The sequence below is a fragment of the Anomaloglossus baeobatrachus genome, chromosome 4, assembly GCF_048569485.1.
Source record: "Anomaloglossus baeobatrachus isolate aAnoBae1 chromosome 4, aAnoBae1.hap1, whole genome shotgun sequence".
Taxonomy (NCBI): Eukaryota; Metazoa; Chordata; class Amphibia; order Anura; family Aromobatidae; genus Anomaloglossus; species Anomaloglossus baeobatrachus.
Window position 1 is genome coordinate 410286152 of NC_134356.1, and position 13490 is coordinate 410299641.

The 13490-nt window shown below is 37.9% G+C and overlaps 1 protein-coding gene across 1 annotated transcript in view; it reads right to left on the reverse strand.

Moving 5' to 3' along the window:
* Positions 1 to 13490, reverse strand: part of PLXNA4 (plexin A4) — a 1083593-nt gene that overhangs the window by 65869 nt on the left and 1004234 nt on the right. Inside the window, exons 28-29 of the mRNA XM_075345346.1 lie at positions 9734 to 9924; positions 314 to 483 (exon numbers count right to left, since the gene is read on the reverse strand). Of these exons, the coding sequence (XP_075201461.1) occupies positions 314 to 483; positions 9734 to 9924 (361 nt within the window). The remainder of the gene's footprint in view (positions 1 to 313; positions 484 to 9733; positions 9925 to 13490) is intronic.

Sequence of the window (13490 nt, forward strand, 5' to 3'; positions counted from 1 at the left end):
TAGTCTAGTTGCTCTACTTTGAACTGACTCTAACTTCTGAATGTCCTGAATGTGGAGCCCAAAACTGAATCCCATATTCCAGATGTGGCCTTACAAGTGATTAGATTCAAATAGAATAAGAAAACAGCCTTGGTATGCCTCTATACGAGCTCAGAGGTATTCAGGTCTACAGGATGGTACCAATAAAGTCCACTTGTCAAACAATACATCACAACTGAAGATTTAGGAATCTGTAATATACAGCCATATGCATTGGCCCTTTCAAGTGTTTATTCTTCTGTCTATTTATCTATCATTGTAGTTTCTTACTTACCAATTGCTCTTCCAGGTGTGTCGCACGTGGGGATCATGAATATTATGCTTGTCTGCTTGCTCATCCAGGAAATCAAACATATATTTGATGGCAAGAGGAAGAGCACTGCCTCTATGTGCTGTGCTAAATATGGTTTCAAACAGGTCATCCACAAACTTCTGTAATGTGCCCTGTTAGTAAAACAGAATGGAAGAATAAGATAAAATACATTATTCATTATTGAATGTTACAGTCTTTTACAAGGTTTTTTTGTATGGTATTTTGAAATAATAAACTCAATATATCTAAAACAGAAATGCATAAAAGAATGTTATATGAAAAGTTTACATGGACATGATAAGTACTGTTTATAATAGGGATAGCAGAAAGTAAAATGTTCAATAGGGCAACTCTATAAATGCATTATGAAACCGTTATTGTTCTGTCTTCTGCATTTAAAGTGTTTTTGCATTGTTCTGATTTGCTGTACATGTTTTCTTACTAGGTTGTACTTTAGCTCCCTCTAGTGACCAAACATTTATCAGCATTAACCTTGTATTTTATGCCACTTTTCTCGTCTCATTTTGAGATGCATTCTGGATAGGAAGTCTCCATTTTCTAATGACTCACATACTGAGTACATTCTCCATTTTATCCCCCTTGTGATTGCATCACTGGTAAGGAAACCTATGTTTTGTTGCCATCTGAAGCTCTGGACTCTCACCATGTTTAGACAGCTGCATTTACTAAGCTAGATACAAGCAGTTTGTACATTTGTATGGATATTGTACAGACATCTGTGGTGTATGTTCCCCTGTTGTGTTATACATGTGCTGATCGTACATATCTCATTGTTCCTAGTTTCAAAAAACACATTTACTAATGTTTAATAAATACAGACGTCAAGCAAAAGTCTCTTTATTGGACTATAGTAGATAAAGGTTTAGCTGCCTGTTAAACGTCACACGTCTCAGGGCCCGTGTAGGGAAAACAGAACAGTTACTAACTTAAAGGGGTATTCCCATCTCCAACTCCAATTCCAATATGTAGTAGATGTAATAATAATAATTTCAGCAAATACCTCCAATTATGAATGTAGTATAGTTCTTCTGATATTGCCATAAGTAAAATAATGAAAAATAATGAATAAAAGAAAAATAAACCAGAAAAATCTTTTTCCTATCCACCCTATCTTTATGCTACTTGTACATGTGTTCTATGTGACTGTAGTTACTGTACAGTATGTTTCATGTTAGTTTGGTTCTGATGCAAATAATTTAGGATAATGTGTGACGGCGGAGTAACATAAGTGTGTCTGCTATGAAACAGGAAAAACTAAAATAAATTCATGTACTGGTGAAAATGGTAATCCAACTGTTTTATGAAGATGAAAACTAATTCTTACGAGCGGCAAAGGAATAAATTTAATCAAAGTGGATTTTGACAACACCTGCTTGTGTTATGCAAGTTTTAAGGATATGAATATTCTAGTTCTGAAAACACCTGCACTTGGTGGATTCCTTTTGCATACTATTCAGAAAGCAACACAAATAACTAATATACTGGAAAATGGATTGAAGTAATATATTTTAAATAGGCCCCGCACACAAAATTGAAAGTTCTAAGTTTTAGGCAGGTGTGGAAAAATATTTTGCAAAATTAGAATGCTTTCATATATAGAAGTGATAATTGTTTGTTTTATCAATTAATAATATGCACAGTGAATGAGCAAAGGAGAAATCTAAATCCAACCAATATCTGCTGTGACCGCCCCTTGCCTTCAAAACAGCATCAAAGCATTAATCCTTTTTCTACACTTGAAGACAGTTTTTTAAATTGAATTTGTCACCAGGTCTTTGATCCCCCATCTGAGAGCAGAATAATGTAGAGACATAGACCCTGATTCCAGAGATGTGTCACTTAAGGCTGCTTTACACACGCGATCGCACCCGTCCCCATCGTTTGTGCGGCTCGTGCAATTTGTTGCCTGTGTCGCACAAACGAGTAACCCCCCCGTCACATGTACTTACCTTCCATACGACCTCGATGTGGGCAGCGAACATCCACTTCCTGAAGGGGGAGGGACGTTCGGCGTCAGAGCGACGTCACACGGCAGCCGGCCAATAGAAACGGAGGGGCATGGATGAGCAGGACGTAAACATCCCGCCCACCTCCTTCCTTCCGCATAGCTGGCGGGAGCCGCGGGACGCAGGTAAGCTGTGTTCATCGTTCCCGGGCTGTCACACACAGCGATGTGTGCTGCCTCAGGAACATTGAACAACCGGACGTTCAATTTTTAGAAATTGATTGACGTGTATGCAACCAACGGTTTATTGTACAATCTGGGTCGCTCATAGGTTTCACATGCTACAACAACACTAAAGATGCCGGATGTGCGTCACTTATGACGTGACCCCGCCGACACATCGTTAGATATATTGTAGCATGTAAAGCCCGCTTTACTGAGCTGTTTGCTGTTATTTTGATAAAATCAATGTTTTCTCTGCTGCAGATCTATCAGTTATACAGAGTTCATGAATATGGTTGCCTACCTGGCAGAAAGTCAAGCCGTCCTGTAAAGATAATCTACTGCTGATTAATCAGTGATTTTATCAAAACTACACTAAACAGCTCAGTAAGTGATACATCACTGGAATCAGGATCTCTCCCCCAACGTTATGCTGCTCTCAGATTAGGTGGCAAAAACCTGGTGACAGATTCCCTTTAAGGAACCCAGCAGAGACTGTTCCTAACATCTTTTAAAACTACCCATAGATGATCTGTGGGTGTTGGTATGCTCAAACTTCTTTGTTTTTTATAAAATCATAGCCAGAGTTGATGATATAAAGATCAAGACTTTGGAGGGGCCATATCACCACTTCCAGAACTCTTTGTATATCATCTGCTTAAGATAGTTCTGAATGACAATTTGGTATTTGTCCTGGTGCAGAATAAATGTGGTGTCAATTAGATCCTCTCTGATGATCTTCCATGATGGATAAGTATCTGCCTGTATTTCTCAGCATTGAGGACACCATAAATACTGCCAAATCCCCAGCTCCATTTGCTGAAATGCATGCCTAAATTTGAAAGAAACCTCCACCATGCTTCACTGTTGCCTACAGTCACTTATTATTGTACTACTCTCCAGCCCATTAATGAGTGAAAAGCTTCTTGTTACAGCCAAATATTCAGTCCAGAGCACCCACAACTATTTTTCTGTCCCCAATTCCTATGTTTTTGTGCTTGGTTGAGTCGCATTTCTGGTCAGACTTCTTTGAACAGTAGACGACTGTAGCTGAGCTTTACCTTTGTAACAGATTCAGTCTCACTCAGTTTTAAGCCTCCTACACAGCTGTTTCTTTTTCAGCTGTGTTTCAAACAACATATGAAAATGATGATCAGTATCACCTGTTTTATATAATTGGTTCAGTATACAAATGACTATAATCATCCAATATCCCAAGTATTCATATAAAAAATTGCTGCTGCTTTGAAAGCAAAGGTTGCCCACACCAAAGTGATTTGATTTACATTTCTCCTTTGTTCAATGACACACTTTATTAATTGATACAAATAAACTATTAACACTCTTACTTTTTTAAGCATCCTTACTTTTCAGCATTTTTTCATTTCTGCTTTTTTTTCTGTTTTATCTATTCATTTTTAAGTGTAGTTATGGCTTCTTAGAATTGGGCCTTTCCCTCACTATATCACTCTCACCTACCTCCAATTGTTTGTTTAAGGCTTGCGCGTGATTAGCATGAGTCTCGCATCCCACCACCCAGCACGGCTTGCCGCTCTCTGGATAGGAGCGGGTTAGCAGCATGTATTGGTATTCAGCTGAGACGCTCCTGTCAGGAGAGTGTGTGGCCGTACCAGGTGATATGATGCGAGGCTTGCCTTGCACGAGTCACGCACAAGTGTGACTCCGGTCTAAAATCGAGTCCACAGTGTGTGCAGAATTATTAGGCAAATGAGTATTTTGATCACATGGTAATTTTTATACATGTTGTCCTACTCCAAGCTGTATAGCCTTGAGAACCAACTACCAATTAAGTAAATCAGGTGATGTGCATCTCTGTAATGAGGAGGGTTGTGGTGTAATGACATCAACACTCTATATAAGGTGTGCTTAATTATTAGGCAACTTCCTTTCCTTTGGCAAAATGGGTCAGAAGAGAGATTTGATGGGCTCTGAAAAGTCAAAAATTGTGAGATGTCTTGCAGAGGGATGCAGCAGTCTTGAAATTGCCAAACTTTTGAAGCGTGATCACTGAACAATCAAGCGTTTCATGGCAAATAGCCAACAGGGTCGCAAGAAGTGTGTTGGGCAAAAAAGGCGCAAAATAACTGCCCATGACTTTAGGAAATTCAAGCGTGAAGCTGCCAAGATGCCATTTGTCACCAGTTTGGCCATATTTCAGAGCTGCAACGTTACTTGGGTATCAAAAAGCACAAGGTGTGCCATACTCAGGGCCATGGCCATGGTAAAGAAGACTGAAAAATGACCACCTTTGAACAAGACATCAAGACTGGGCCAAGAAATATCTTATGACTGATTTTTCAAAGGTTTTATGGACTGATGAAATGAGAGTGACTCTTGATGGGCCAGATGGATGGGCCAGAGGCTGGATCAGTAAAGGGCAGAGAGCTCCACTCCGACTGCCAGCAAGGTGGAGGTGGAGTACTGGTATGGACTGCATGCAATGTTGATCATAAACAGATCAAGCAACTGACAGAATCTATGGATGGTAGGCTGTTGAGTGTCATCATAAAGAAAGGTGGCTATATTGGTCACTAATTTTATGGGGTTTTGTTTTTGCATGTCAAAAAGTTTATTTCTAAATTTTGTACAGTTATATTGGTTTACCTGGTGAAAATAAACAAGTGAGATGGGAATATATTTGGTTTTTATTAAATTGCCTAATAATTCTGCACAGTAATAGTTACCTGCACGAACAGATATCCTCCTGAGATAGCCAAATCTAAAAAAAAAACACTCCAATTTCCAAAAAGCTTTGATATTTATTAAGCTTTGAGTCTTTTGGGTTGATTGAGAACATAGTTGTTGATCAATAATAAAAAAATCCTCTAAAATACAACTTGCCTAATAATTCTGCACACAGTGTACAGTGTTAGAGTATGGTCACACAATGTTTTGTTCATACAGATTAGAACACAAAAAAATACCTGCTTTGATTTCACATAGGAAATACGCATTTCACATTTTTCACATTTGGCTTGTAAAGGTCTTTAAGAAGTGTCATTTTGCAAAGGATTTTGATAGAGTTTTAGGCAGTTGTGGAACAGTGCTACAAGGAAGAATGCTTTAAAAAAGACAATTGTTTAGAGTATCTTTGGATAAGTCTTGGATTTAGGCCATGATTGCAAGTTCAACACATACATAATTTTTCTAAAGTAAACTTCTGTTGTGTGACCATAGCCTTAAAAGGGTATTCCATTCTCCTATCCCAATATGTAGTAGGTGTAATAACAATATTATTAGCAAATACCTCCAATTAGAAATTCGATTCATCTTCACTGCTTGCCCTCCCTCCCCAACACCACAAAGCCAAGTTATCCCTAGACTGCAGTTCGGAGAGCACAGTCCTCCCTGGATCATCCGCAAATAGAGGTTCGGTGTCCCTCTGGCTGATGTATTGTCTCTGGTCCCACAGCCCCGCACTGCACTGGTCACAAGCACCAGAGCAGACCAAAGCAGGCGCCTGTGACCGGAGAAGTGCGGGGCTGCGGGGAGCATAGTCTCTACTTAGAAATGTACTATAGTTCTCCTAATTACCTATGTTGTAGAGCATTGCAGAGTAGGTGTACATGGTTAAGACCATTAGCAAATAACTTTCACTATATGAGTGGTTGTAACCATGGATAGATAAAACTACTGGTTTCTAGTGCCTTTCTTAACTCTCACACATGGCTCTAGAGCAGCAAATTCATGAGCCGTGCCTAAAATCAGCCTAGAGTCATTCAGTGTCAAACAGATTTTTTTTCCTTTTCAGACTCATGGGCATTAGATGACATTGCCATTGGTTATTCTGTACACAAACTATAAGGCTACATGGTAGAACATCAGATGTCTGTAAGTTAAAATAAACTTTAGCGTCAGTATTTGTAAGTAAATCTAGATAAAACATTTTCTGTAGTATAGGGGTATCTGACCTCTGCCTCTGAAGTTTACTGATTTTACCCATTATATTAATTAACATAAATTAATTTCGTCCAACTTGGCATTGCAAATACTAAAGCTCGAAGAGCCAGATTTAATGTATGTGGTAACAATTTTAATAAAAAAAATAAATAATATTATGTAAATCATTTAGCACTAGTAAACATGATTTTGTTTTGCTTATTAATTTTGCGAGTCTTTTTGAAGTAGTGCACGTGTATCAGAAACAAATATGTTATAAAGTTTACTGTAGTACAGCACTGCTCTATGTATCGTTGGTCTGCACAGACAGGGAATAAGTTTTAGAGTTTGAAAAAACATTTTTTAGAACTGTGTTGTACATCGCAACTTTCACTGAGTTGATACGTTTAGCATTAATGACCCTCTCGATGTTGGAGCCCCATTGTTCGGTCCCATACTGTGCAGCTTCCCTTGAATAATCTTTTTAAGTCTGATTCTTTATAATGCTACCTCTAATAAGGTCTTTAGTATAATGAAATGTTACAAAGAAGGCTTCCTCCTATGCAGTGTCTACTGTACTCAGCTCTGAGCTAAAAGAATAATGTGAGGGGGTGCGGCAGCCATGGAACACAAGTTGCTGGCATTTAATAAATGAGAAGTCAACAGCGTAAAGTTATTGAGCTGTCACGCAATCATTCTCCATGAAGAAATTCTTGCAGGGATAGACAAAGCTTCCTCCAAAAGATGCCGTTTACTTGTCTGACAGCTTCGAGTGCTTTATAAAAGGTCTGTCCCTGTCAGTCACTATTTTGTGTTATTACTTTGCGATGATGAATACTGAACTTCTTTCCTTTTGGTTTCAGTTTTTTACAAACTAAGACTTAGCAAAAGGTAAACCAAAGTACATAGCAACAGAACGTAACCGAAATTGAAAAGCAAGAAACATCGGAAGATGGTTTAACACAAAAATAACCTTCAAGCCTGGCATTGTTACTGTAAGAACAGGGTGTTCACAATAAAGATATAGCAAGCCGAGTATGTAATGAACAGAGGGTTGTCCTGTAATATACAGTAGAACTTCGCTAGTCATGGAAAAATGAGAAGAAAAGCTGCATAGTTGGGGTATGTGCACACAACGTCTTTTTCTGGCGGATTCTGCCTTTAACCCACCTGGCAAAAAGAGTGAACATAAGCACAACAACGTCAAAACAACTTTCTGGGCATAAGGTCCGTCTGTTTTCACATCTTTAAACTATTTCAGCCATTAAAAGTCATAACGTGGCTAAAAATGTGACTAGTCCATTCTTCTGCTGGCTTTTGCTTAGAAGGAACCAGCATATATATATGATAATTACAAAATAAAGTAGCGACAAAGGACATCAGAATAGATGCTTCTAGGAAAACCATTCCGGCATTTACCTGAAGCCTCTTCAGTTTAAAAAAAACTATTCAGATATCCCAGTGTCTAAAAGACGCTATGTGACATACCTTTAGAGAGCTTTTCAATTCTTTATTAACGCCTTCATGACCTTGGATGTATATATACATCCAATGACGTGTCTCCCAGTAACTGCGGGCTCCGGCAGTGAGCCCTCAGCAATCAGTGCATATGTGTGCGCATATGTGTGCTGATCGGATCAGCAGAACAGGCTTGGGTGGATCAGAGATCAGAGATCCACTTGCATCTGCTTGCCACTTAGATTGTCAAAATCTGACAGTGCAATTTATATGGTCGTGGCGGGAATCAAGCCGTTCCCCACTGCCAATGATGGCCCCGTAATGCGATCAAGGGGTGCCGATGGGTTGCCATGGTAGCGCAGGGTCAGCTGATGGCCGATAATGCTACCATGACGTATTTCATGTGAGAGCCGTCAGAGCATCGGCACTCACAGGAACGTTGGATTTCTGATGATCAGATCGATGCATAATTAATGGTATAATTACAAATATCAGCTCAAAATGCAAAAAATAAGCCGTCACTGAGCCCCAGATCCCAAAAAATAAGAGTGCTACAAGTCTTGGAAAGTTGCAACAAAACTGCAGTTATTTTTTTGGACAAACTTCAGAATTTTTTTAACCCTTTAGATATAAGTAAAAGTATACATGTTTGGTATCTACGAACTCGTAACAACCTGAGGCATCCCAATCACATGTTAGTTTTACCATATATTGAACAGGGTGAATAAAAGATCCCTAAAACAATCATGCAATTGCACTTTTTTGCAAATTAACCGTACTTGGAATTTTTTTCCCATTTTCCAGTACACTGTTTGGTAAAATTAATAGTTTTATTCAAAAGTACAACTCGTCCTGCAAAAACAAGCCGTTATATCGCACTATTGATGGGAGCATAAGAAAGTTATGGGGAGGAAAAAATGAAAAAGAAAAAAATAAAATTGCCAGGGGTGAAGGGGATATAGGCATTTAGGATTACCACTCTTTTTGGAGCTGTAGTAAGATGTGGATTGTGTGTTAAACAGAAGGCTAAAAAAAAATCATAAATACTGGATAGATTTTTTCTCTGATAACACTTATATTTAATAGAAATGTTATATACTGTATAAAGCACAGGACATTCTTTAAAGTGGATAAAAGTTAATATGTACATTGTATTCTAGTAAATAAAAATATTAATGTTCAAATATAAATAAATAACATCTTTATAAAATTCAGAAGTCTTCTTTTTCAATACAAATCTATAAATATATTTAAACTTTTAGATGCAATGCTAACTCCCTGCAGCCCCAGTTGGAGGAGTTTTGTAGACTTTTCTAGCGATGGCTCTAGAGTTAAACAAAAAGATTTGCCAGACACTGTTCCATTGGACTTTTTGGTAGCCATCACTAATGCCTGAAAAGGCTTTTCCTACCTACTGGCACCCCATCTGAATAGAAGGTCCGGTGTAACGTTGCGCATGGGTCCGGCAAATCCTTCTCTTTAACTCTAGGTGATATTTTTAGAAGTGGCTGCAAGCAGCACAAATGATATTGTTTAACTCTGTCTTATCTTTCCATGTTAGGAATTTAGTTGGCACAGAATGTTGGACCCAAAGTAGATATAATATTGAAAGGTAGATTTAATTATAAACCCCTTTAATCTGCCAACCACAAACCTCTCATTTCAGTTGGATTAGTTTCATTACTTTTACATCAAAGTTTCCCATGATGATTTAAGAATTTACTAAATATTTAAAATGTGGCTGTGGGAAAGAGATATAGAAAAATCAATGATTATGGTCAGTAACACTTAGATCAATCCCATATCTTTTATTAGCACATTAAATTAATACATACCTTGGTAGCCAATAATCTTGTAAGGTATATTTCTGATACCATTTTACTTCCTCTATCCCCTTCCTTTTGGTCTCCATGTTCATGGTTCTTGACTAAATGCCAAACTTTAACTCCACTTTCTAAATCTGGTGTTATCATTGGAGTGCGAGAACGCAGACTGTCGGGGCTTCCAGTATACTTGATCATATTCTCTGTGAAAGAAAAATTCAGATTTTTCATTAACCAGGTAACCTAAAAGTAATTCACAAATTAATTTTCTGAATCATCCATAATATTGAAAAAGATATAGGACCAACCAATGAACTAAAGATAGTGTACTGTAAGATGCTGAAGCACTTGTCAGTTTCCCGTCCCTCCCATTGAAACCACCCAAATAGAAGTTGCAGGACTGATATACATTGGGTGAGCTTACAATCTATTTCAACAAATGTAAGACTCATTGCACCCCAATAAACAGAATCACCACTAGCAATATATGTATATATATTATACTGTTAGTGGGGTGAGTCTAATTCTTGTGCTCAGAGTAAATCTAAAAGTATAAGTAAAGCCAAAAGTATTGGAGCCCACAAAAAAAACAGAGAAAATAAGGCAAATTGGACATAGTTTTACAAAAAAACTTCAAAAAGGGGACGGACATCCTTTGGAATACATAATTGTAATCAATCGTTTCCTATAACCATGAACAAGATTCTTACACTTCTCAACTGGAATTTTGCACTACTTTTCTTTTGCAAACTGCTCCAGTTCTCTCATATTTGAAGGGTATGTTATCCCAACAGTAGTTTTAAGATCTCTCCACAAGTGTACAATGAGATTTACATCCGGAATCATTGCTGGTCACTTAAGAACTCTTTAGCACTTGTTTCCATCCATTTCTGGGTCCTTCTTGAAATATGTTTGTGGTCATTGTCATGCTGGAACACCCATGACCTAAGATGCAAACCCAGCTTTCTGACACTGAGCACAACAATGGCACCCAAAATCCTTTTGCAATCTACCGATTTCATGATGCCTTACACACAGTAAAGGCACCAGTGCCAGAGGCAGCAGAACAACCCCAAAACATCCTTGAATGTCCACCATATTTGACTGTATGCACTGTGTTCTTTGTATTCTTCATTTGTTTTTGGTAAACAGTAGAATTATGTGCTTTATCAAAAAGCTCTATCTTGGTCTCATCTGTTCACAGATGATTTCTCACAAGGAATTTGCCTTACCCGCGTACATTTTGGCAACCCACAGTTTTTTTTATCTCTTTATGTCAGCAGCGGGGTCCTCCTGAGTCTCCTGCTGTAGTGTTTAATTTCATTCAAATGTTGACAGATAGTTCACATTGATATTGATTCACCCAGAGCCTACAGGATAGCTTAAATTTATTTTTTTGGAACTGGATTGGGGCTGTTTATTGACCATCTGGACTATCCTGTATTGCAACCTTTCATCAATTTTTCTCTGATGTTGACGTTCAAAGAGATTAGCTACAGTCACATGGGTTGTAAACGTTTTTATTATGTTCTGCAACATGGAGAAAAGAACATTAAGATTTTTGGAGATGGACTTGTAAAGTTGACATTGTTGATATTTTTTAACAATTTTGGTTTCTCCTCAGAGTTCTCTTTCTTTTCTCTATGCTTAGTGTCAACTTTTCCCCTTTTTATCTGGTTTCAGGTGTTTTCATATTGCCCACACCTGTTACTTTCCACAGGTGAGTTTGAATGAGCATCACATGCTTGAAACAAAGTATTTTACCTACATTTACGGAAAGGTGCCAACAATTTTGTCTGGCCAATTTTGGGTTGTTTTGTGTGAACTTATGTCCACTTTGCCTTTTTTTTCTCTGTTGTTTTTGTGTTGCTCCAATACACACAAAGGAAATAAATACGTATACAACAAAACATGTGTAATTGTAATAATTTTCTGGGAGAAATACTTCATATCCTGAACAATTTCAAGGGTTCCAACACTTTCGGCCATGAATATATTGACTTGGCTTCTCTTTATCAGTGTTCTATTATTATATAAGGAATAAAAACTTTTAAAAATGTTTTGCTCCTATCTGGTATTCTAATAGTGTACTTCCACTGCTCATTGTGATTCACTGCATGTATTACATCATGCTGTATTACATTTTGTACCTTCGATGTTAAACAAGGAGCTGGTAGAGATGACAGCATAGTAAAACATGAAGGATTGCTTTTTAGCTATATATTCTTGATATTTAAAGTACTGGCCAATGGGAATGATGTTGTACTGTTTATCTGTAAAGTTACTAAACAATACATGTATCGATTTTTAGTATTTATCAATAAGAATAAGATCTTGCACTGTTCATAGTAATTTAAATAATAAACCCATTAATCAATTTATTACCTATTTTCTGCTTAATTTAGTACGATGATTGCATCCTTAACCAGTTTTACCCATGAAGGTAAAGAATGCAAATAGCAAAACCTGCTAACCTGCTTTTGTTAAGATGACAAGGAGAATATTATATTTTCTCAGTTAATCAAAAAAACATACTATTAAACTAAGATGTCTTGGAAATGCATTACAGAATATACAATTTATTTGCCTTTAAGCTGAATATGACTTGCTGAAGGTCAGTATCATACCGAAGAATTATCTTTAAAGGGATGGCAGCCAAAATGGTTGATCAATACTAAATATAATATTGGGTAATCAATCCCCATTTTACTGTATGAAAACAAGATACAATCTTTGTTTAGACATTTGTTTATGAAAGCTAAAGGATAATAGACTGCAAGCCTTGGGCTATATATTCTGGTTATGCTCCCTGGGAATAAAGCATGACAGAGTGAAATGATTAACTGAAAGTCAGTATGTATGAAAGGCAATTCACAGTTCACTTGCCGTGTATTGTCTATTGCTTAATCAATCCTGGACAAAGAATCAGAGAGAAATCCAGTATGAGGTCTATGTGGCTATAGCACTGTAATTAATAGCAGATGTAACGTATTGAAAAGTATGCAGATATGACATCATTCTATAGTAGGAGAGCCACAGATTCAATAGCCATTGTCGTTTCAAGATACCTAATGGATAACTTATAGATAACTTGAATATAAGAAACTTTGTAATATATCTTACCAGCGACATATTCTTCTTTCTCCAATTGTGAGACACTTATTCCCCTACATAAGGCACCTACACTCCCTATTCATCAAAAATAAACAGCTTAAATTCATAAATTGGTCAAAGTAAGACGGACCTCCAGAACAGTGAGGTTTCAGCTTACACCTCCTATTATAATTTAAAGGGAACCTGTCAGGTGCAATATGCACCCAGAACCACGATTCCTGCCTAATTGATCCTGTATACACTAGCATAGATAAAAGGATCTTTAGAAAAAGTATTTATAAAGTTCGTTTCTTATATGCTAATGAGGCCGGGGACTAGTCGCAAGGGCGTTACTTCCTTTGCCTGGGCGACCCACATAACATGCTAGCACGACTCTGTGTGCGTACTAACATGCTAAAAAATGCGCAGCAACGTGCATATACCTCACTCTTGATGGCAGCTGGAGGAGGATGGATTCGCACTGTGCATGATCTGGAGTCCCTGGGATTTCCGATTGTGCGCTCTAAACTGATGCTGGGTGTAAGCTTCTCTGTGGCTTCAGTGAGGTATAGTGCACATGACTGGAATTGCTGGGGACTCCGAATCATGCGCAGTGCGCATCCATCCACCTCCGGCCGCCATCAAGTGTGAGGTATGTGCGCATCGCTGCGCACTG